This window comes from Hemitrygon akajei, chromosome 18 (genome assembly GCF_048418815.1).
Source record: "Hemitrygon akajei chromosome 18, sHemAka1.3, whole genome shotgun sequence".
Taxonomy (NCBI): Eukaryota; Metazoa; Chordata; class Chondrichthyes; order Myliobatiformes; family Dasyatidae; genus Hemitrygon; species Hemitrygon akajei.
The window spans coordinates 4,834,793-4,856,934 of NC_133141.1; the positions used below are offsets into that span (position 1 = coordinate 4,834,793).

At 42.0% G+C, this 22,142-nt stretch overlaps 1 protein-coding gene across 8 annotated transcripts in view; it reads right to left on the reverse strand.

Annotated features, from left to right (window-relative positions):
• The window catches only part of LOC140741038 (supervillin-like), a 249,757-nt gene that overhangs the window by 135,870 nt on the left and 91,745 nt on the right, over positions 1-22,142 (reverse strand). For all 8 annotated transcript variants that reach the window (XM_073070681.1, XM_073070680.1, XM_073070682.1 and 5 more), the window contains one exon: positions 3,301-3,957. In XM_073070681.1, the coding sequence (XP_072926782.1) occupies positions 3,301-3,800 (500 nt within the window). In that variant the 5' untranslated portion in view covers positions 3,801-3,957. The remainder of the gene's footprint in view (positions 1-3,300; positions 3,958-22,142) is intronic.

Below are 22,142 nucleotides of genomic sequence, written 5' to 3' on the forward strand. Positions count from 1 at the left end.
CCTCATACGTTAACCATTTCATTCCTGGTATCATTCTCAAGAACATCTTCTCCACCCTCTTCCAAAGCCAGCACAACTTTTCCCAAATAAGGGGCCCAAAAGAGCACATCACTATACTCCAAGTGCAGTCTGACCAATGCCTTCTAAGGTCTCAGCATTACATCTTTGCTCTTATGTTCTAGTTCTCTTGAAATGAATGCTAACATTATATTTGTCATACTTACCAATGATTCAACCTGCAAATTAACCTTTTGGGAATCATGAACAAAGACTCCCAAGTCCTTTTGCACCTCTGATTTTTGAATTTTCTCTCAATTTAGAAAATAGTCTACACCTTTATTCCTTCTACCAAAGTACATGAACGTACAATTCCTGACACTATTCCATCAGCCACTTCTTTGCCCATTCTCCTAATCCAAGTGGTTTTGCAAACTTGCTGCTTTCTCAACACAGACTGCCCCTTCACCTATCTTTGTATCGCCCGCAAACTTGGCCACAAAGACAACAATTCCGTCATCCAAATCATTGACATATAATGTGAAAAGAAGCAGTCCTGACACTGACCCCTGTAGAACACTACTAGTCACCAGCAGTCAACCAGAAAGAGCCCATTTATTCTTACTCTTTGCCTCCAGCCAATCTTCTATCCATGTTTGTACCTTTCCTGTAATAACATGGGCTCTTATCTTGTTAAGCAGCCTCATGCATGCCACCTTGTCAAAAGTCTTCTGAAAAGCCAAGTAGACAAAATCCACTACACTCCTTTGTCCATCCTGTCTGTTATGTTCTCAAAGAATTCCTACGATTTCTTAGGCCAAATTTCACCTTAAGAAAACAATGCTGATTTTGCTGATTTTATCATGTGCCTCCAAGTACCCCGAGACCTATTCCTTAACAATTGACTCCAACATCATCCCAAACACTGAAATCAGAGCAACTGGCCTATAGTTTTCTTTCTTCTGCTTCTCTCCCTTCATGGAGAATGCAGTGACAGTTGCAATTTCCCAGTCCTCTGGAACCATTCCAGAATTTCTTGAAAGATCATTACCAATGCCTCCACAATCTCTTTAGCTACATCTTTCAGAACCCTGGGATGTAGTTCATCTGGTCCAGTTGATTTATCTACCTTCAGACCTTTCAGTTTCCTTTGCACTAAGTTTCCTTAGTAAGAACAACTGCACTTTCTTCTGCCTCCTGACATTCTGGAATTTTTAGCATACTGCTAGTGTCTCCCACAGTGAAGACTGATGCAAAATACTTATTCAGTTTGTCCACCATTTCTTTGTCCCCCATTACTACCTCTCCAGTGTCATTTTCCAGTAGTCTGATATCCACTCTCATCTCTTTTACGTCCTATATAATCTGAGAAAAACCTTTGGTATTGTCTTTTATTTTGGAAAGGAGCTTAAAGCTTGGAAATGTATAAAGATGATGCGATGTACCAGATTTTGTTTTGAATTTGTTTTGTTTTAAGGGCACAACTTCAGGATTGAAGGACGTCCATTTAGAACAGAGAGGTGGAGGAATGACTTTAGTCAGAGGGTGTTAAATCTGTGAAATTTGTTGCTATGAGCGGCTGTGGAGGCCAAGTCAATGAGTGCATTTAAGGCAGAGATAGTTAGGTTCTTGATTAGCCAGGGCATCAAAGGGTATGGGGAGAAGGCAGAGGAGTGGGGATGACTGGAAGACTTGGATCAGCCCATGATTGAATGGTGGAGCAGACTCAATAAGCCGAATGGCCTGCTTCTTTCCCTATACAGTATCTCATGGTCCTATCTTGGAAGTATGAAGTCAAAAGTTGTGTACATGATAAACCTTGTGTTCTTCGAAACAGTTCACATTACATTTTTAAATACTTCATCTTTCTTGGAAGATTAAACTTATTTAAAGTTTGTGCTTACCCTCTTTGCGTTTAACCATCTCTGAAGGCACGCTTGTAAATCTAGATGTCTGACCTGTATTTTATGCTCACGTTCACTGGGTGCCTAAAATGGATCATTTACTATTCCCCAATGCAACTGAATTAACTACCTCATGAGTAATACAGTCCTGAGGTGAATGGCTTGGAGCTTGTAAATTGGCCCACATTTTCAATCCAAATCTTTTGAAGTAGCGAATAACTGGTTTCATGCTAAAGGCAGTTGTATATGGAGCTCTCTCTCCCACTGAATTTTAGATTGGAACCAGATATTTAAAACCAAGGGAGCATTAGTCACTTGTGGCACCTACCCAGCAGCTCAAAATGAACAGACATTACACAACACTAGAAGAACGTCATTTTGAACTGGTAGAAATGAATGATTAGCACTCCATTCAGTCTTTTCTGATTAAATTGCAAGTAATATGTTTTATTAGCACAAGAGGAACAAAAAGCCATATGATATTAAATTTCATACCACAACTAAAAATGTTGGAATGATTAATGTGTGTAGGTTTGTGTTACACAGGGTTTGCACCTCCTTGGCAGGCATCTGTCCTATTTCAACCTTCTTGGGTGCAATAGGTCGCTAGCTAGAACTAAAGCGAGAGGTCCAAGTCAACATTGTGGTCGTGTTATGTAAAGGAAAGAAAGGAAAAGCAAAGTGAGTGGCAGGAGAAAAGGGCAGTGAAAGGTGAGAAACAGAAATAAAGACGGGGCAACAGGAAGAAACAACATATCAGACGGAAGATTTTTTAGCCAGAAGTAGAAGCAGCAAGTGAATTTTATACCTTTTTTCCAAAAATCTGGGTGGCTAAGGACCAGTATTGTATGTTCAATCATTGTTCATAGTTTGGTATGATTGGCAAGGCCAGTGCAGTGGTCAATACTCATAATTGGCCAGGGGAAAGTATCAGTTGCTCTCAAAATTGGACCTCATCATAGAGGTTCTCAAACACTACTCTTTCAGGACTTAAACGCAGCAACAACAGAATGGTGTGAAGCGTGGAGATAACAGTATTTCCAGGAACCTATAACAGTCCAATGAGAACTACACAGTCCTTGTAATCCTTTATGTCTTGCTGCAAACTTTTAAAACTCAGAACTGCAACAGTCTGAATGAATGTCAAGCCAATAGTTCAAAACAATTCAGTTCATAGTTAACCAATATAATACAAATTAACACATTTATTTGATGGTATGAAACATAATGAAGTCAATTTTCTTTAACTATTAATAAAGAAATCTCAATCTTTCTAGAACGTGAAAAATCATCAGAGATAAACTGAAATAATTTCCAATGCTGATCAACTGCACTGACATTATGCTTTGATCCAAACATAACAAGTAGTCTTGCCTTAATTCTAAACACAAGTACTAACCTGGGCCGTGGAGGGAGACCAATGGTTTGGGTTTCAAGGACAGAAAATCTCTGTGGGAGAGCCAGAGATTTTTCCAAGCCACCTGTCACATTTTCCTTGCTGCAAACTTCTATCTCATAAAGATGGGAATCATCAAGTTTGCTCCCTGAAGCCATTTCTTCATTTCTATTGTTATGGTTTTGGACACACAAGGAACTCATTCTTTCCATAGAGTTCCCACTTGTGTAATGTACAAGAATGTCTTTTGAAAAGTCAGTGTCCTTTGCTCCCCAAAGTTTGAAAGGTACATGTAGAGTTGACTTGCTCATAAAACGCTCTGAATCAGAATACACCTTTTCAAAAGGTTCATTTTCCTTTTCCTTTCTTGAGCATTTAGAAATAGCTGGGACCTTCTTATTAAGGTTACCAGCTCTCTCAGCCAATTCTCGCCTCCGGTCAGCCTTGACACTAGCAATACGATCTGCCCTGGTTTCCATAAGCTGGTTCTCTTCAGCATCCATAATACTTGTTGAGCAGTTGGGAAGGATGGGGGGTGAGGGGGTGTCAATCACGTGGGTTTAGTGGAAAGTGATATTCTGGTGGGCACTATGAGTGGTAACAGTCAGCCTCCTCACCAAAGTCCAGGATACTGGCACTCAAAGGGCCTCCCTCCTCATACTGTGGATGAGAAAGAGAATAGGAAATTTTAATAAGTTCAGCATGAAAGGAAAATTAAGTAGTTTTCTTTTTGTCGACAGAGAGGTGACAATAGCGAAAAAGGTAATAAAGTCAGAAACAGGAGAAACAGAAACAAGAATATTATCTTTTCTCAGCCTTTCTGAGGCAGAAGCCAAAATCTCCATCCTGCTTATTCTTGGGACTTTGTTTTTGCATACCACTCTGTGATGGAGCTACCACAACACCAGCAATTCAAGTGAAAGAGAACAGTGCTATGAACCAAATGTTTCCTCAATTACACTCTAATATTGTCATTAAGCACAAGTTGGTTTAGGAATAGCATGAACTTTCAGTCTGGCACAGTGCACACCATGTTCTCTGAACCGAATCAATGAAGCAGAAAAAAGGTGTAGCCATTCTGATCAGTGACAAGAATAGATTTCTAGGGAGATCACACATGTGTTATAGCAGACTTCCCCAATCTTGTGCATCTTCTGACATAAATGGAAGTTTCAATGCCTCTTGTGAGCTGGAAGGGACCTAGAAGGGTTAGAAGCAATCCATAACAACCTGGTGTTGAGCATTTCATTAGCATCTTGGTGTGCCTCCTAGGATTTTCTCAATTATCTGTGTATGTTGATCTGAAGACCTGACTTCAAAGTGGTGGGATGGCATAGGAGTGGTGTGAGGAGAGAGAAGGGTGAAGGAGACAGAAAAAGTAGTTGTGGGATGATAAGTGTGAGAACTGAACGAGGCAACACTAAAACCTGTCTACATTTGCCATTCTTTACTTTTATCTCCATGTCCCAATATTTATTGGAAATAGAGTAGGAAAGCCTGAAAACCATTGCCTAACCCGGCAAACCCCAAGAGAAGGCAGCCTAGATGAATATGCTCATAGGAGCTAGTAGTTCACAACTCCCAGCTGGTAGCCAGCCAAATAGGCAGCCCAGCTGGTAGACAGAGAGGAGCCCCATGGCACATTGTGACACTGGCATGGTGCAAATCCCCACTTATCAAGATGAGGAATGCACTGTCTGTGGAGGAATTGCACAGTCTGTTGTGGGAAAGGTGGGGTTGCTGGGAACAGACTTGTGAGGACTGAAAAGGACAGTCAACAATACAGCCTGGGGGAAATATAACCTTTCTTACCAGTTCAGTGAATAGACACAGGCTTGACTCTGCCCTTCCTATTCACTGTTCTGTGAGAAGTCTCTATGTCTTCCCCATGGAACGCGTGGGTTTTCTCCAGCTCCTCTGGTTTCCTCCCAAAGATGAACCGGGTAGGTTAAACGGTCATTGTAAATTATTCCATGACTAAGATGGGGTTAATTGGGGTTGTGGGGTTGCTCCTATGAGCATATTCATCTAGGCTGCCTTCTCTTGGCAGTGTGGCTCAAAAGGCTGGAAGGGTCGACTCCATGGTTTATCAATAAGTAAATAAGCTACAATTTGGAGAACTCCCCCAGTCCAATTTCCCAACCACATAGAAATCTGTGCAGCAAAGTTCCAAACTTAAGTTCTCAAGTGTATTGTTAATAAACATGCTACCGGTATCTGATAATCATCAAATATGTGTGAAGTTTTGGAGTCAAATAGTGTGTGGTTCACTTTTAGTCACTTCCTTCCCTGATCCTCCCCTACTATTATCATATCAGGATAGAACAGATATCATGACCTAGTATGGCAATTCAAATGAGGAGGAATTTCTTTAGCCAGAGAGTGGTGAATCTGTCAAATACTTTGCCATAGATGGCTGCGGAGGCCAAGTCTTTATGTATCTTTAAGGAAGAGGATGATAGAGTCTTGATTGGTCAGGGCATGACGGGATATGGGGAGAAGGCAGGAGATTGGGGCTGAAAGGAAAATTGGATCAGCCACGATAAAATGGCAGAGCAGACTCAATGGGCCAAACGGCCTAATTCTGCTCCAATAGCTTATGATTTTAAATGTCCAGAAATTGAAGAAACTGCTGAGGATAGTGGACTCAGCATAATACATCATGGGCACATCTGCCCCCACCATTGGTAATATCTACAGGAGGCACTGCCACAAGAGGGCAACATCCATCACCAAAGATCCCCACCATCCAGGCCATGCCATCTTCTCACAGCTACCATCGGGCAGGAGGTATGGAAGTCTGAAGTTCCAAATCACCAGGTTCAAGAAACCCTTCAACCATTTGGTTCTTGAACCAATAGTAATCTCTACTATATAGCAACATTGTATGCAGAAGTCAGTATGAGTACTTTACACTAAAATGAACTTGCTTTTTCTTTTGTTATAGTTGTGTTTTCTTGCAAAAATTCTGTATAATATGTTTCAATTACGTTTTCTTGTAAATGCTGATCATCTGAATTTATGTGCCTGTGATGCTGCTCCAAGAAAGCTTTTTCTTGCGCTTGTTCATACATATATAGAACAATAAACTCAACATTTCAAAACTACTGTTCCCCAACTTTGTAACTGTTAATACATGTATTCCTGATTTCTAATGTCTTCAGATCGCAGAATACTTGAAGGGGTCAAAAGTGAAGCTCCAGTGGGCACATGTCCTTTCTAACGAGGAGTCTTTGACCTGAAACATTAGCTTTCTTTCACTTTCCACAGATGCTGCCTGAACTGCCATGTGTTTTGAGGATGTTCTGTTTATAAATCAGCCTGGCTGCTCATGTACAGGAGAATAGCTCCTGAATGACTTCACTCTTTGTTAAAAAGGCAACAGGGATCTTAATAAAATGCAAGAATTTAAACTGCCTGTGTTTATTTTCACATTAGGTATCATAAGGTATGATGATGAGGTAACAGGGCCCTTAAAGGCTTTTAAAAGCAGCTCCCTTGGACTGTAAACAGCCAGTACGAGCAAATTATTTTTCCAATTGTGTGAGCTGGATTCAATCCCAAATTTGAATGCAGCGCTGAGATCATTTATATTTGAAATCTTAAACAGCAGCAGAGAGTGGATCTCTCAATGAAATGAAACTTTTGATTTACTGATATAACAGCCATACAGCACAGTAACAGACTCATTGACCCAACGTGCCCATGCCAACCATTTACCAGTCCTCGATCTATACCCCAAAGGATTTCATTCTAGCACTTGTCCACATGCTTCTTGTCCAGTGAGTCTTACCTCAGTGGTTGGTAAGTTGATGGAGAAGATCCTGAGAGGCAGGATTTATGAACATTTGGAGAGGTATAATATGATTAGGAGTAGTCAGCATGGCTTTGTCAAGGGCAGGTTGTGCCTTACGCACCTGATTGAATTTTTTGAGGATGTGACTAAACACATTGATGAAGGTAGAGCAGTAGATGAAGTGTATATGGATTTCAGCAAAGCATTTGATAAGGTACCCCATGCAAGGCTTATTGAAAAAGTAAGGAGGCATGGGATCCAAGGGGACATTGCTTTATGGATCCAGAAATGGCTTGCCCACAGAAGGCAAAGAGTGGTTGCAGACGGGTCATATTCTGCATGGAAGTCAGTGACCAGTGGTGTGCCTCAGGGATCTGTTCTGGGACCCCTACTCTTTGTGATTTTTGTAAATAACCTGGATGAGGAAGTGGAGGGATGGGTTAGTAAGTTTGCTGATGACACAAAGGTTGGAGGTGTTATGGATAGTGTGGAGAGCTGTCAGAGATTATAGCAGGACATTGATAGGATGCAAAACTGGGCTGAGAGGTGCCAGATGGAGTTCAACCCAGATAAGTGTGAGGTGGTTCATTTTGGTAGGTCAAATATGATGACAGAATATAGTATTAATGGTAAGACTCTTGGCAGTGTGGAGGATCAGAAGGATCATGGGGTCCGAGTCCATAGGACGCTCAAAGCAGCTGAGCACGTTGACTCTGTGGTTAAGAAGACATATGGTGCATTGACCTTCGTCAATCGTGGAATTGAATTTAGGAGCCGAGAGGTAATGTTGCAGCTATATAGGACCCTGGTCAGACCCCACTTGGAGTACTGTGCTCAGTTCTGGTTGCCTCACTACAGGAAGGATGTGGAAACTATAGAAAAGGTGCAGAGGAGATTTACCAGGATGTTGCCTGGATTTGAGAGCATGCCTTATGAGAATAGGTTGAGGGAACTCGGCCTTTTCTCCTTGGAGCGACGGAGGATGAGAGGTGACCTGATAGAGGTGTACAAGATGATGAGAGGCATTGATTGTGTGGATAGTCAGAAGCTTTTTCCCAGGGCTCAAATGGTTTGCATGGGAGAGCACAGTTTTAAGGTGCTTGAAAGTAGGTACAGAGGGGATTGTCAGGGGTAAGTTGTTTGTTTTTTTTTACTCAGTGTGTTGAGTGCGTGGAATGGGTTGCTGGCAACGGTGGTGGACGCGGATACAACAGGGTCTTTTAAGAGACTCCTGGATAGGTACGTGGAGCTTCGAAAAATAGAGGGCTATGGGTAACCCTAGGTAATTTCTAAAGTAAGTACATGTTCAGCACAGCATTGTGGGCCGAAGGGCCTGTTTTGTGCTATAGGTTTTCTATGTTTCTAAATGTTGTGAGAACCACTTAACATCTTCTCAGACAGTATATGCCAGATTCTGGACACACTGTAGAGGGGAGAAAAGTCAGGAGGGCAAAGTTTATCTTGGACAAAAGCACCCAAGGATAGTGAGTGCTGGCTGCCACTCAGACTCGCCTCTCTATATTTTGTTCCACTGATTTCAAGCAGTCTATGAGCAAAATCAGTTACTGAATTTCTTCAACTCTCTTAGTGCTTGTGGCCAAAACCAACTCTCACTGTCCCTCATTCCTTGTCACCTTCCAGAACCAACACTCTAAATGAGGCACTGGGGACATTAAAAATGTCCTTCACCTAAAACACATTTAGAGACAAACAAACTCATCACCAAGTTCAATAAAATAAGCCAGCACAAGTGGACAGACTCAACAGCATCCATAATGGAGCTTTCTGAGAAGATTTTTTACAAGAGGTTAGATGAGAAATTAGTGCAGTTTTAAATTCTACCATCTGATGGAAAACTAATGCCTCAAAGCATAAGACAGTGTCAGAAGGAGCAGGAGAATGGCTCTGATCAAAGCCAAAGGGAAAAAGGGTTGAGCTGATTTTACACCCTGTCTGATCACCTTACCATTGATGTCAAAAGAAAGGAATATTGGCCAGAACTACTGCCATTAGTTTCCCATCCAGCAGTGAAAGCTGAAACATGTCCCAGAGTCTTAAGAAGATTTCACTGATGCCAGATATAATGGTAGCAGGAGGAAAAACTTTGAAAGTGAATCTCATAAAGTATAAATTAGCTGCAAAATAACATCTGAGGTTGTGGGAAGAAGGAGAAGGAGACCAGCTCTCAGGGAAATTGGATCTGGCCAGGCATAGCATTTGAAGAGTTGTTTTAAAGATTAGCTTTATTTGTCACATGTAATTCAAAACATCAAAAAATACAGTGAAATGTGACATTAGTGTCAACAACCAACACAGTCGAAGGATATGCTGGGGACAGCTTGGAAGTGTCGCCATGCTTCCGCCCCCAACATAGTTTGCCCACAACCTGCTGACCCATACATCTTTGGAACGTGGGAGGACTGAAGCACCTGGAGGAAACCCATGAATGTACAAGCTCCTTAATAACAGTGGTGGAATTCAACCCAGGTCACTGGTACTGTAAAGCATGATGCATCCTTGATGCCCTTTTTATGTGCCCTCTTATGGCAAAGGTGTATAAGATCAAAGAGTTCAAGTCTATGGTGAGGAGTAACAGGTTTAGAGGGATCTGGGGAAGAATTCTTACTCCAGAGGGTTGTTAGAATCTAGAATGCACTGTCAGAGCAGGTGGTGAAGGTAAATACTCTCACAGCATTTGAGTGGGCATTTGAATCACAAAGCCATGAAGGCTATGGACAAGAATTCATCATCATCGTGTGCCATGTGTTGTACAACGTGGGTGAACATGATTGTTCTTGGCAGATTATTTATTTATTTTTCTACAGAACTGGTTTGCCATTGCCTTCTTCCGGGCAGTATCTTTACAAGACAGGTGACTGCAGCCATTATCAATACTCTTCAGAGATTGTCTGCCTGATATCAGTAGTTGCATAATCAGGGCTTGTGATAGGCACCAGCTGCTCATACGACCATCCACCACTCGCTCTCATGGCTTCATGTGACCCTGATCAGGGGGCTAACGGTGACCTGCAGGCTAGCAGAGGGAAGGAGCACCTTACACCTCCTTTGGTAGAGATGCATCTCCACCTCATGACCCAAGTACAAGTAAATAGAATGCACTGTCTGTACAAGTGCTAGTAAATCGAATTAGCATAGATGGCCAGCATAGAGAGGGTGGGCAGAAGGGTCTGGTTCTATGCTGCATGACTCTATAACTACACGAATTCTAGGTGTTTAGAGACGGGCAGCCAGGAACTAACATTTTGTCTGTTGTGTGAAATAGCCAAAGTATAATAAAACTAATAAGTTTATTCTACAGCTCTATAAAACCCTGGGTAGATTACACTTGAAGTACTGTTTTCAGTTCTGGTTGCCTCACTATAGGGAGGAAGTGTAAGCTGTAGAGAGGGTGTAGAGGAAATTTATCAGGATGCCGACTAGATTAGAGAACATGTTTTATGAGGAAAGGTTGAGCGAGCTAGATCTTTTCGCTTTTAGAGATGTGAAGGAAGAGAGGTGTTTACGATGAAGAGAGGCATAGTTTGAGTGGAGAGTCAGCATGTTTTTCCTAGGGCAGCAATGGCCAATACCAGAGGAGATCTGTTTAAGGTGATTGGAAGAATGTTTAGGGGAGATGTCAGAGGTGGTCTCTTTTAAAAACACAGAGAGTGGTGGCTGCATGGGTAGAGGTTGTTACAACAGGCACCCACTGATGCAAGATAAATGAAGGGTTAGCATGATTGTGAACCAAAAGGCCCATATGAAGCTCCACTGTTCCATGCTCAATAATCCATGTCTCTGTTCTTAGAATGTGGGATTCTTAAATCTGGAACTGTGTCTGCGTTCAAAGCAATGAACCTCTCTGCTCCTTGAAGACTTCAGTTATTCAGAGTTCCGGAATAGAAGTCATCAAGTTAGCAAAAGAATTTTGTTTCAGAACACCATGCATCAATCCACTCTAACAGCAAGATTAGTTTTCTCTTAATCAGCCCTTACTGGGATAGAATAATAAAGAAAGCCCTTTTGATAAATCCAAAAGGGCAAGTACTACTTTAGAAGATTTTATTATTTTTAAGAAATCTCTCATTTATATTAGGCAAATAAGAGCCCTCTTTATCAGTACAAGCAATTAATATTTTAAATGAATTGCTTAGCAATCTTAAGTGCTAACTTGTTTAACATAAACTTCTCCATTAAAAATACAGAAGGAAGAATTATTCAGTAGTAAGTTAAGACCACTACATCATAATCTAGTTCATGTCTGTTAAATTGTTATTTTCAATGTGCCGAAACAGAAGTACCACTATCCCAGGAGTTGCTTAAACCACCTTTTAATCTCACTGACCAGAAAACAAGCTTCGTATCATGGAAATGACCCATTAAATGAAATGGAGGCCATGACTGTCAACTGTTCCATCACCCCTTGTTTGTAGCTAAGCATTTGAGGAAAACTGCTGCCTGCTGCACATACATGGGTTTACACTCATCACTCTCTGAGTAAAAAGACTTACCTCTGACATCTCCTCTGTACCTACTCCCCAGCACCTTCAACCTCTGTCCTCTTGTGGCAACCATTTCAGCCCTGGGAAAAAGCCTCTGACTATCCATTCCCTAATCCTGCCCGCCAAGGCCTTCTCATGTCCCCTTCTGGCTCTCCTAATTTCCTTCTAAAGCTCCCTCCTAGTAACCTTATAATCTTCTAGATCTCCAACATTACCTAGCTGTCTGAACCTTTTGTAAGCTTTTCTTTTCTTTTGACTAGATTTATTACAGACTTTGTACACCACGGTTCCTGTACCCACCATAACTTTCCTGTCTCATTGGAACATACCCATACAGAGCTCTACACAAATATCCTGAGTATTTGCCACATTTCTTCCGTACTCTTCCCTGAGAACATTTGTTTCCAACTTAAGCCTCCAATTTCCAGCCTGATAGCCTCATAATTCCCCTTACTCTAATTAAACACTTTTCTAACTTGTCTGTTCCTATCTCCCTCCAATGCTATTGTAAAGGAGATAGAATTATGATCACTATCTCCAAAATTCTCTCCCACTGAGAGATCTGACACCTGACCAGGTTCATTTCCCAATACCAAATCAAGTACAGCCTCTCCTCTTGTAGGCTTATCTACATATTGTGTCAAGAAACCTTCCTGAACATACCTAACAAACTCCACCACATCTAAACCCCTCGCTCTAGGGAGATGCCAATCAATATTTGGGAAATTAATATCTCCCATCATGACAACTCTGTTATTATTACACCTTTCCAGGATCTGTTTCCCTATGTGCTCCTCGATATCGCTATTACTATTAGGCAGCCTATAAAAAACACCCAGTAAAGTTATTGACCCCTCCCTGCTCCTAACCTCCACCCAGAGACTCTGTAGACAATCCCTCCATGGCATCCACCTTCTCTGCAGCCGTGACATTATCTCTGATCAGCAGTGCCACGCCCCCACCTCTTTTGCCTCCCTCCCTGTCCTTTCTGAAGTACTTGAAGTAGCCAATCCTGTCCCTGAGCCATCCAAGTCTCTGTAATGGCCACCATATCATATCTCCAAGTACTGATCCATGCTCTAAGCTCATCCGCTTTGTTCACAACACTCCTTGCATTAAAATTGATGCATCTCAAGCCTTCGGTCTGAGTGCGTCCCTTCTCTATCACATGCCTATCCTCCCTCTTGCATTGTCTACAAACTTACTCTATTTGTGAGCTTTTTTCAGGACCTCTTCTTTTTTCCTACCTATGTCATTGGTACCAATATGTACCACGACCTCTGGCTGTTCTCTCTCCCACCGCAGGATATCTTGGACACGATCCGAAACATCCCGGACCCTGGCACCTGAAAGTCAAACTACTATCCGAGTTTCTTTCCTGCGTCCACAGAATCGCCTGTCTGACCCTCTAACTATAGAGTCCCCTATCACTGCTGCCATCCTCTTCCTTTCCCTACCCTTCTGAGCCACAGGGCTAGACTCTGTGCCAGAGATACGGCCACTGCTACTTCCCCCAAGTAGGCTGTACCCCCCCCCCCCAAACAGTACTCAAACAGGAATACTTATTGTCAAGGGGTACAGCCACAGGGGTACTCTCTAATACCTGACTCTTCCCCTTCCCCATCCTGACTGTGACCCACTTGTCTGTCTCCAGTGGCCCCAATATGACCACCTGCCTGTAACTCCTCTCTACCACTTCCTCGCTCTCCCTGACCAGGTGAAGGTCATCGAGCTGCATCTCCAGTTCCCTAACTCGGTCCCTCAGAAGCTGCAGCTCAACACACCTGGTGCAGATATGGCCGTCCGGGAGGCTGGGAGACTCCAGGACCTCCCACATCTGACACCAAGCACAGAAAACTGGCCTCACACACACACACTTCCTACCTTGCCTCGTCCCGTTACCGCCTAAGCCCGTTGAGCCAAAGCCCTACCACTCTGCTGCCTCTCACTCCACTGCCCGCTGGATATGGCTGCCTTCTTTTTAAACATTTCACGCTCTACTGGCTGATGTCATGCGCCTGCGCAATCTTGCCTCTCTTTAACCCGAGTAGTTAAAAAAAAACTCCCTTCGCTCCAAAAAAATCAGCCGTTGAAGATTCCTTGCCTTTTTAAACTTTTCACGCTCTACTGGCTGATGTCACACGCCTGCGCAGTCTCGCCTCTCTTTAACCCGAGTAGTTTAAAAAAAAACAACTCCCTTCACTCCAAAAAATCAGCAGTTCACTCTCAGCCTTCTTGCACCGAATTAAAAAAGAAATCAAAGGTTGCTAACTAAGAACAGAGAGATGCTTTTGCAACTGGTTAGAAGAGCTTTATGCCGATTGTGGTAAAAACACTGAGACATTGTTTTAAGCTGTGGCTTCAACTTAGTATCCTACTGTTTTTACTTGGTCTAGTTTCCCAATGGATGAATACTAGAATTAAATAACCTCAGCTTGGTCAATGGTGCTTCAAAGCAGGTTAATTCCAACAGAAACATCTAAGTGGGCACTAGCCTTCCCAGCATCGAGGACACCTTCAAAGCCGAGGCCTCAAGATGGTGGCATCCATCATTAAGGACCCCTATCACATAGGACACACCCTCTTCTCATTATTACCATCAAGGATGGGGGTTCAGGAGCCCAAAGACACACACTTAACATTTCAGGAACAGCTTCCTGCCCTTTGCCATCAGATTTCTGAATAGACAATGAACCCATGAACACTACCTCAATATTTCTCCGTCTCTTTTTTGACTACTTATTTAATTTAATTTTCTTTTTTTATATATAATTATTTTAATTTGAAGTGTTATCGTTATGCATTGAAATGTCCAGCTGGTAGATATCACAAGCCCTGGTTATGCAACCACTGACACCAGGCAGACAAACTCTGAAGAGTATTGATAATGACTGGGGTCACCTGCCTTGTCAAGGCACTGTCCAGAAGAAGGCAATGGCAAACCATTTCCAGAGAAAAAATTGCCAAGAACAATCATGATGATATTAAAGCTGATTCTAGTGGAACTGAGGTATTAAATTACACACTGCTAGAATAGAGTTCTGGGTTATAATACACCTGTGAATCCTAGAGTTACAAAATACTCCCCACAATAGACTTGTCTTTTTTTGAACTGAAAGATGTTCACTCATAAGTGACTATTTGTATTTAATGAACTGACAAAGGTCATCTGAAGTAGACTCTGACAGAGTTGAAAGCAACGTTAAAGGAAAACTCAATACGAGTGGGAAAGGGCTGAGTAAGCAGAAGATCAGAGACAATGGACAATGTTGAAAGGGGTAACATGGTGGTATCATATGCTTGAAAGTGACAGGTAAATGAATATTTTGGATTAAAGCAGGAATCTAGCATGATTGCAAACTTAAATCAGTAAAAGAAAATTTAAGACAGATTTAGGGAGAAATTTGCAAGAGATGTATTTTGAGTATTTGATATCTCAGTGGAGTCTAAAAAGATTAGAAGCATTTAAAATTCCACCTGATAGGAAAGGAAAAGGGAAAGAGAAAGAGTGGACTAAAGAACTGAAGGACCAACTTTTGTCTGTATCACTTGTTCCGTAATGATCGTGGCTCTGTTGTGATGAGGAGAACCAAAGATAGCATTGCCAATGCTAATAGACCCACGGACACAGCTGGTGGTGCTGATCTCTCACAGCTCTATAGACCTGGACTTAATCCTGACTACCAATGCTGTCTTGCTCTCCTTGTGGCCCATGGATTTCCACTAATGTCAGACAGACAGGTCTGTGAGTTAATTGATCACTGATTTTTTCCCCTAGTTTGTAAGTGGGTTGGGGAATTGATGGGAACATGAAGAAAATAAAGCAGGATTAGTTTAATTGGATGCTTGATAGATGGTGCAGATTTGGTGAGCTGAAAACTGGATGATTCAAAGTTGTAGTGCCCCAATAGGCCAAAGCTCAAGCAGAACTGACCATGTACTGCATACCTTTATACTAAAAACATGCAACCTGGTCTTTAGTTCATTGGCCAAGTTCAAGGGATAGATGGAGCTAGACTGCATAGTGCTGGGGGCTGAGAGGAGTTGGGGGGTGTTGAGTGCTGAGCTAATGAAGTCTGGTTTTCCTTGTAAACTATTTTTTTCACACCTGTCCACCATCTTCCCACTGACTCATTCTGCCAGATACCACTTTATTGGGTAATGTTCAGGAGCTGATTAACTCATCAGCACATCTTTAGGATGTGAGAGAAGAACAAAGTACTGGGAGGAAGCCCACATGGCCACAGGGAGAACATAACAGCACCAAAGGACAAGATTGAACCCAAATCCCACATGCTGAAGGCAGCAACAATAACTTCTGCAGCATTGTATACTTCCTCCTCTCTCAAGGGCACATTAATGTGTGGAATAACAGAAGGAAAATATTCAGCACACGTGGGGCCAATAAAGAGAATGAACAGGAAATGAAACAGCTGCCGGTGCTGAACAAATAACAGGCCGAGAGTGAGAAAGTGCACACCATGAATCAGCAGGTGGCGAGACATGTGGGTATTCACCAGCTAGAACAGAAAGAGAAGTCAAAATACTGCAAATCAACAGTAAGAGGTACAAATGTTGAAATGGAAGAATTGTATCTCAGTCTGCTTCTGCTTTTGAGGAAATGTAGTATTGCTGTAATTTGGGATCTTAGCAAGAAGAGCAGTAGGTTCTGCTTCAGCAAGCAGGTACCAGGCGGCTGGAGTTCAGTGGAAGAACGGACCAGGACTGTTAAATCATGATACTGCACCTTTACAAAACAGTGGTTAGGCTGCACAATGGAGTAGTTCTGGTCACCACACATTGTACAAAGGATGTGGTTGCGCTGGAGGAAGTGCAGAGGAGAATCGCCAGGATGTGGCTCTGACTGGAGATCATAGGGAGAGATGGACAGGTTGGTCTTCTATACTCTGGAGTGAAGGAGGCTGGAAGGTGATCTGAGAGCAGTTTTTAAGATTATGAAAGGCATAGACAGCTTAGATAGTTGAAATATCTTTCCCATGAAGGGGCTTCAAAATCAAGAGGGTACAGATTTAAGATGAGGACAATCTTTAAACTAGACCTGAGGAATGTTTTTTTTGCATTGAGTGTTTGATATTTATAGTGAGCTGCCAGAGGAGGTGATGGAATTAGATACAATTACTATGCTTAAGAGGCATTTAGATAGACACTTAGAGTCATAAAAAAGTACAGCACAGAAACACACCTTTTGGCCCATCTAGTCCATGACGAACCATTTAAACTACCCACTCCCATCAACCTGCTGTCCATACCCTTACATCTATGTACCTATCCAAATTTCTCTTAAACATTGAAAGCAAGCTTGCAAGTAGCACTTGCACTGGAAGATCATTCCACACTCTCATAGCCCTTTGAGTGAAGTTTCCCCTCAAGTTCCCTTTAAACTGTTCACTTTTCACCCTTAACCCATGACCTCTAGTTGTAGTCCCACCCAACCTTAGTGGAAAAAGCCTGCTTGCTTTTACCCTATTTATAACCTTCGTAATTTTGTATACTTCTATCAAATCCCCCCGCAATCTTCTAAGTTCCAAGAAATAAAGTCCTAACTTATTATCCAGACTGGGCAACATCCTTGTAAATTTTTTCTGTACTCTTTCAACTTTGTTTACATCTTGTTTACATCTTCCCTGTAGGGAGGTGACCAAAACTGCACACAATACTCCAAATTATCAAGATCTTACGCAACTTCAACATAACATCCAACTCCTGTACTCTATACTTTGATTTAAATGGTCAAAATGCCAAAAGCTTTCTTTACGGCTCCACCCACCTGTGATGTCACTTTCAATGAATTATGAACCTCTATTCTCAGATCCCTTTGTTCTACTGCACTTAAACAGGCAAGGCATAGAAGGATACAGTGCTAATACAAGCATGTGGGATTGGTGTAGATCGGAATAAGGACAGCATAGTCATGGTGGCCAAATGGCCTGTTTCTATGCTGCACAACTTTTTGACACATTGACTATAAAAAGACTCAAATTGCTCATGGAGGTCCAGAAAGTGATGACTGTCTTGTGGATGTCTTCAAAAGATGATCACATTCATGCTCTCAGCTTATCTACCCTTTGTGGCTCTGTTCAATATAATCTTATCATTACAATTTATAAAGCAAATTCAGTTAGATTGAGATCTACTGATCAGATGCCTCCTTAGTACTTGCAGGTCCGATTAAGAAGAGTCTAATATGGAATTGCATACAAAACCTGAGGAAGAGTGTAGGTCTTTATGAAGTTTCTTTCAACATGTCAGGACAAATATATTCAGCAAAAAATTATTTACGTTATACAAATATGTATATTTAGGGATCATCCTTCTCGATGCATACAGGCATTTTTTTGTAATAGTTAATAAACTGCTCAGTTCCTTACTGACTAATCCTCAAACCATAATACATTGCAGTTCTAATTTTAAATGTCCCAAAAGCATGGAGATGCAAACAAATGCCTTCTTCAAGAGGACAGTAAAGCTTCAGAATTCTCCAAAAGGTGAGCTAAGGAGGCTCCATTATTGAAGGTAAATAATATAGAGACTGATATATTTTTAGATAGTTAAATAGTAAATGGTTAGTATAGAATCATAAAGTATTACAGCAATGAAACAATCCCTCCAGCCATTTAGACTATGCTGCCCTGATCTTCTGCCTCGTCACATCTACTTGTACCTGTACCATAGGCCCTCCAAACACCTCCCATCCATGTACCTATCCAAATTTCTCTTAAATGTTGAAATCAAACCCACACCCACCATTTCTGCTGGCAGCTTGTTCCACACTCACACCACCCTCTGAGTGAAGAAGTTCCCCCTCAGATTTCCCTTAAATATTTCACCTTACACCTATGACCTCTATTTCTATTCTCAGCAAACCTGAGGGGGAAAATGTCCTATGTACAGTAAGTACCCCTCATAATTTTGTATAGCTCTACAAAATCTCTGCTCGTTCTCTCGCACTCCGGGGAATAATGTCGTAACCTATTCAAACTTTCACTATTACTCAGGGAACAGGAAAACAAAAGATCAGCCAAGATCTAATTGAATGGTGGAACAAGCACATGAGGTTAAGTGAGTTAGCTGAGCTACTGCTAAATATTTCTTGTGTTCTTGTATTCAAATGTGAATTGTACTATATCTGAAAGTCTCATTACATAATGTGTTTTATGATAGGCAAATTAACCATGACAATTAAATATCAACTATCAACATTATTCTGCTGCAAATAATTACCTATGAGTTGATGAGAACTCAGCCAAGCTCCCATCTGACCTCTCAGGTGGATAGAAAAGAGGATGTGGTAATATTTTGAGGAAGACAAGAAGAGATTTGGATATTATTGATGTCATCCAACATCATATTATCTAGCAACATAAAGGAACTGAACACGCTCAGTGGGTCAGGCAGCATCTATAGAGGGAGCTCTTGAGTATCCATCATGTTATATCATCATGTCTGCATACTCCAAGAGGAAAGAAAAGTATGCAACCAATACACTACATCTAGAATGACTGTCTGAGAAATAACACTTCAACGAGTTTTTGTTCATATTTACATACGTGTAGAGACACTGTGTTTAAATTTGCTTTGAATTGAATTGACTTTTTTCTTACATCCTTCACATACATGAAGAGTAAAAGTCTTTAGGTTATGTCTCTGTCTAAATGTGCAATGTGCAATCATAGTAATTTATAATAAATAGAACAGTCATTGTAACATAGAAATACACTCAAATCCATGTGAGTTAATCAGTCTGATGGCCTGGTGGAAGAAGCTGTCCCGGAGCCTGTTGGTCCTGGCTTTTATGCTGCTGTACTGTTTTCCGGATGGTAGCAGCTGGAATAGCTTGTGCTTGGGGTGACTCGGGTCCCCAATGATCCTTGGGGCCCTTTTATCACACCTGTCTTTGTAAATGTCCTGAATCACGGGAAGTTCACAACTACAGATGCGCTGGGCTGTCCGTACCACTCTCTGCAGAATCCTGCAATAAAGGGAGGTACAGTTCCCATACCAGGCAGTGATGCAGCCAGTCAGGATGCTCTCAACTGTGCCCCTGTAGAAAGTTCTTAGGATTTGGGAGCCCATAGCAAACTTCCTCAACCGCCCTGAGGTGAAAGAGGTGCTGTTGCACCTTTTTCACACTCATTTGGTGTGTACAGACAACGTGAGGTCCTCGGTGATGTGGATACCAAGGAACTTAAAGCTGTTCACCCTCTCAACCCCAGATCTATTGATATCTATAGGGGTTAGACAGTGTCCATTCCCTCTGTAGTCTCCAACCAGCTCCTTTGTTTTTGTAACATTGAGGGAGAGGTTGTTTTCTTGATTTGAGCTGTGGGTGGTGACACAGTCATGGGTATACGGGGAGTAAAGGAGAGGACTTAGTACGCAGCCCTGAAGGGCTCCTGTAATGAGAGTCAGAGGGGCAGAGGTGAGGGAGCCCACTCTTACCACCTGCCGGCGATCTGACAGGAAGTCCAGGATCCAGCTGCACAAGGCAGGGTCAAGGCCGAGGTCTCTGAGCTTCCTGTCAGCCTGGATGGAACTATGGTGTTGAATGCTGAACTGTAGGCCAAGGACAGCATTCTCACATAAGCATCCTTCTTCTCCAGGTGTGTACTTCCTACATTACAATAGTGACTGCACTTTAAATTATATTATTGGTTAGAAACATTTCTGGATGACCTGAAGTGGGGAAAGGAGCAAATTTGATCCTCATTCAGATCCTCAAGCAAAATGACGTTCCTGACCTTTGTGATCACTAAAACAGAATCCTTCCTGAACACACACAATGGACGGCTTTGCTCCAAGGTCTGCACCAGTCATTAATAACATGCTCCATCCAACCAGCATTCAGTCGAAAGGAGCCCACATTAACAACAGATTAATTCATCATACATAAGACACCCCGAGGGCCAATTTAATGACACAACAGGATGATCTCAGTATGCACATACTGATCATCACCTGTCATACATTACTTCTCACAAACTTTCTATCATAAAGTGCACACAGAAAATGCACTAGTCCATTGTCTTACTCAACTGTAGATTTATTCTGTATCATCCGCCAGTTTAATACAAGGATGTACCTGGAATTGTGCAGAGCAACACCTTGACCTGGATCTGATTCCAAGGCAAATGGATGAGCTACAAGTCTGCTCCCTTGTAGTTACACAGGCTCTTGGAGAAATGTACTCATGGAGTCTCAGTCCTTTTCTGTAAACATGAGCCAACAGTATGGAACAGGTAAAGATGTAGAATTTGGAGTCTCTAAACTAGCAGGATCATTCATGGTGACTACAAGAGTGACCCGAGTGTACTCTCCCAGGGACACCTTAAATGAGGAAAGAGGAAGGAGAAGCCAAAAGGAAGAAAATTCCAATGCCAGAAGACAAGAAAGCTGAGGAATGGCCAGTAGTAATGGGGCAAATACACCTAGTGGCCTCTTTTTCAGCACACCTGCACTCCTCATTAATGCAAATATTTAATCAGCCAATCATGTGGCAGCAACACAATGCATAATAACGTTCAGTTTTGAGTTTCAGTTGTTGTTCAGACCAAACATCAGAATGGGGAAGAAATGTGATCTAAGTGACTTTGACCATGGAATGATTGTTGATGCCAGGTTTAAGTATCCTAGGATTTTCACACACAACAGTTGTTAGAGTTTACAGAGAACAGTGCAAAAAACAAAAAAAAAAATCCAGTGACAAAGTTCTGTGGGCAAAGACACCTTGTTCAAGTTGACAGGAAGGCTACAGTAACTCAGATAACCACGTGTTACAACAGTGATGTGCAGAAGAGACTATCTCTGAACACACGACACATGAAACCTTGAAGCTATAGCAGCGGAAAACCACAAACATACACTCAGTGCCCACCATATTAGGTACAGGAGGTACCCAATAAAATGGCCACTGAGTGCATTGCTGATACGCAAGAAGCCAGATATCTTGGGAGGGTTGGAAGACTTTGGGAGACAGGGAAGGCAGTGATTAGCAGAGGTGGAACCATGGAAAGATTTGAAGAAAGGGTGGGATTTTTAAATTTGTAGGAACGTGTGTAGGTCAGGTACCATATAGTAATCAGATATCAGACTTTTAAAAAAAATCAATATCGACAGAGGCTTACAGGGAAATCTAAAAACCTGCATGTGCTGGAAATCTGAAATAAAAACAGAAAATGCTGAAAACACTCAGGTCAGGTAGCATCCATGGAGAGCATATTTATTAACGTTTCAGGTCTGGGACCCTCCATCAGAGTCCTAATAAAAGGTTCCTGACTAAAATGTTAACTGTTTCTCTTTACATGGCATCTTTATTGTGTGATGAGCTTATGGAGGGATGAACAGCGAGGAACGCACTGGATGATCACATCTGCAAATACTAATGGAGAGGGTATTCACCATAAGGTGAGCTGGCACAATTTGATAGGGAAGCAAATACAAGGACAGAAGTTAGTGATGTATGGATATGTCGTCCATATGTTACCTCAGTTCCTTAAGGTTCTTGTAGCTAGAGGGGGGTGAGGCAGTAT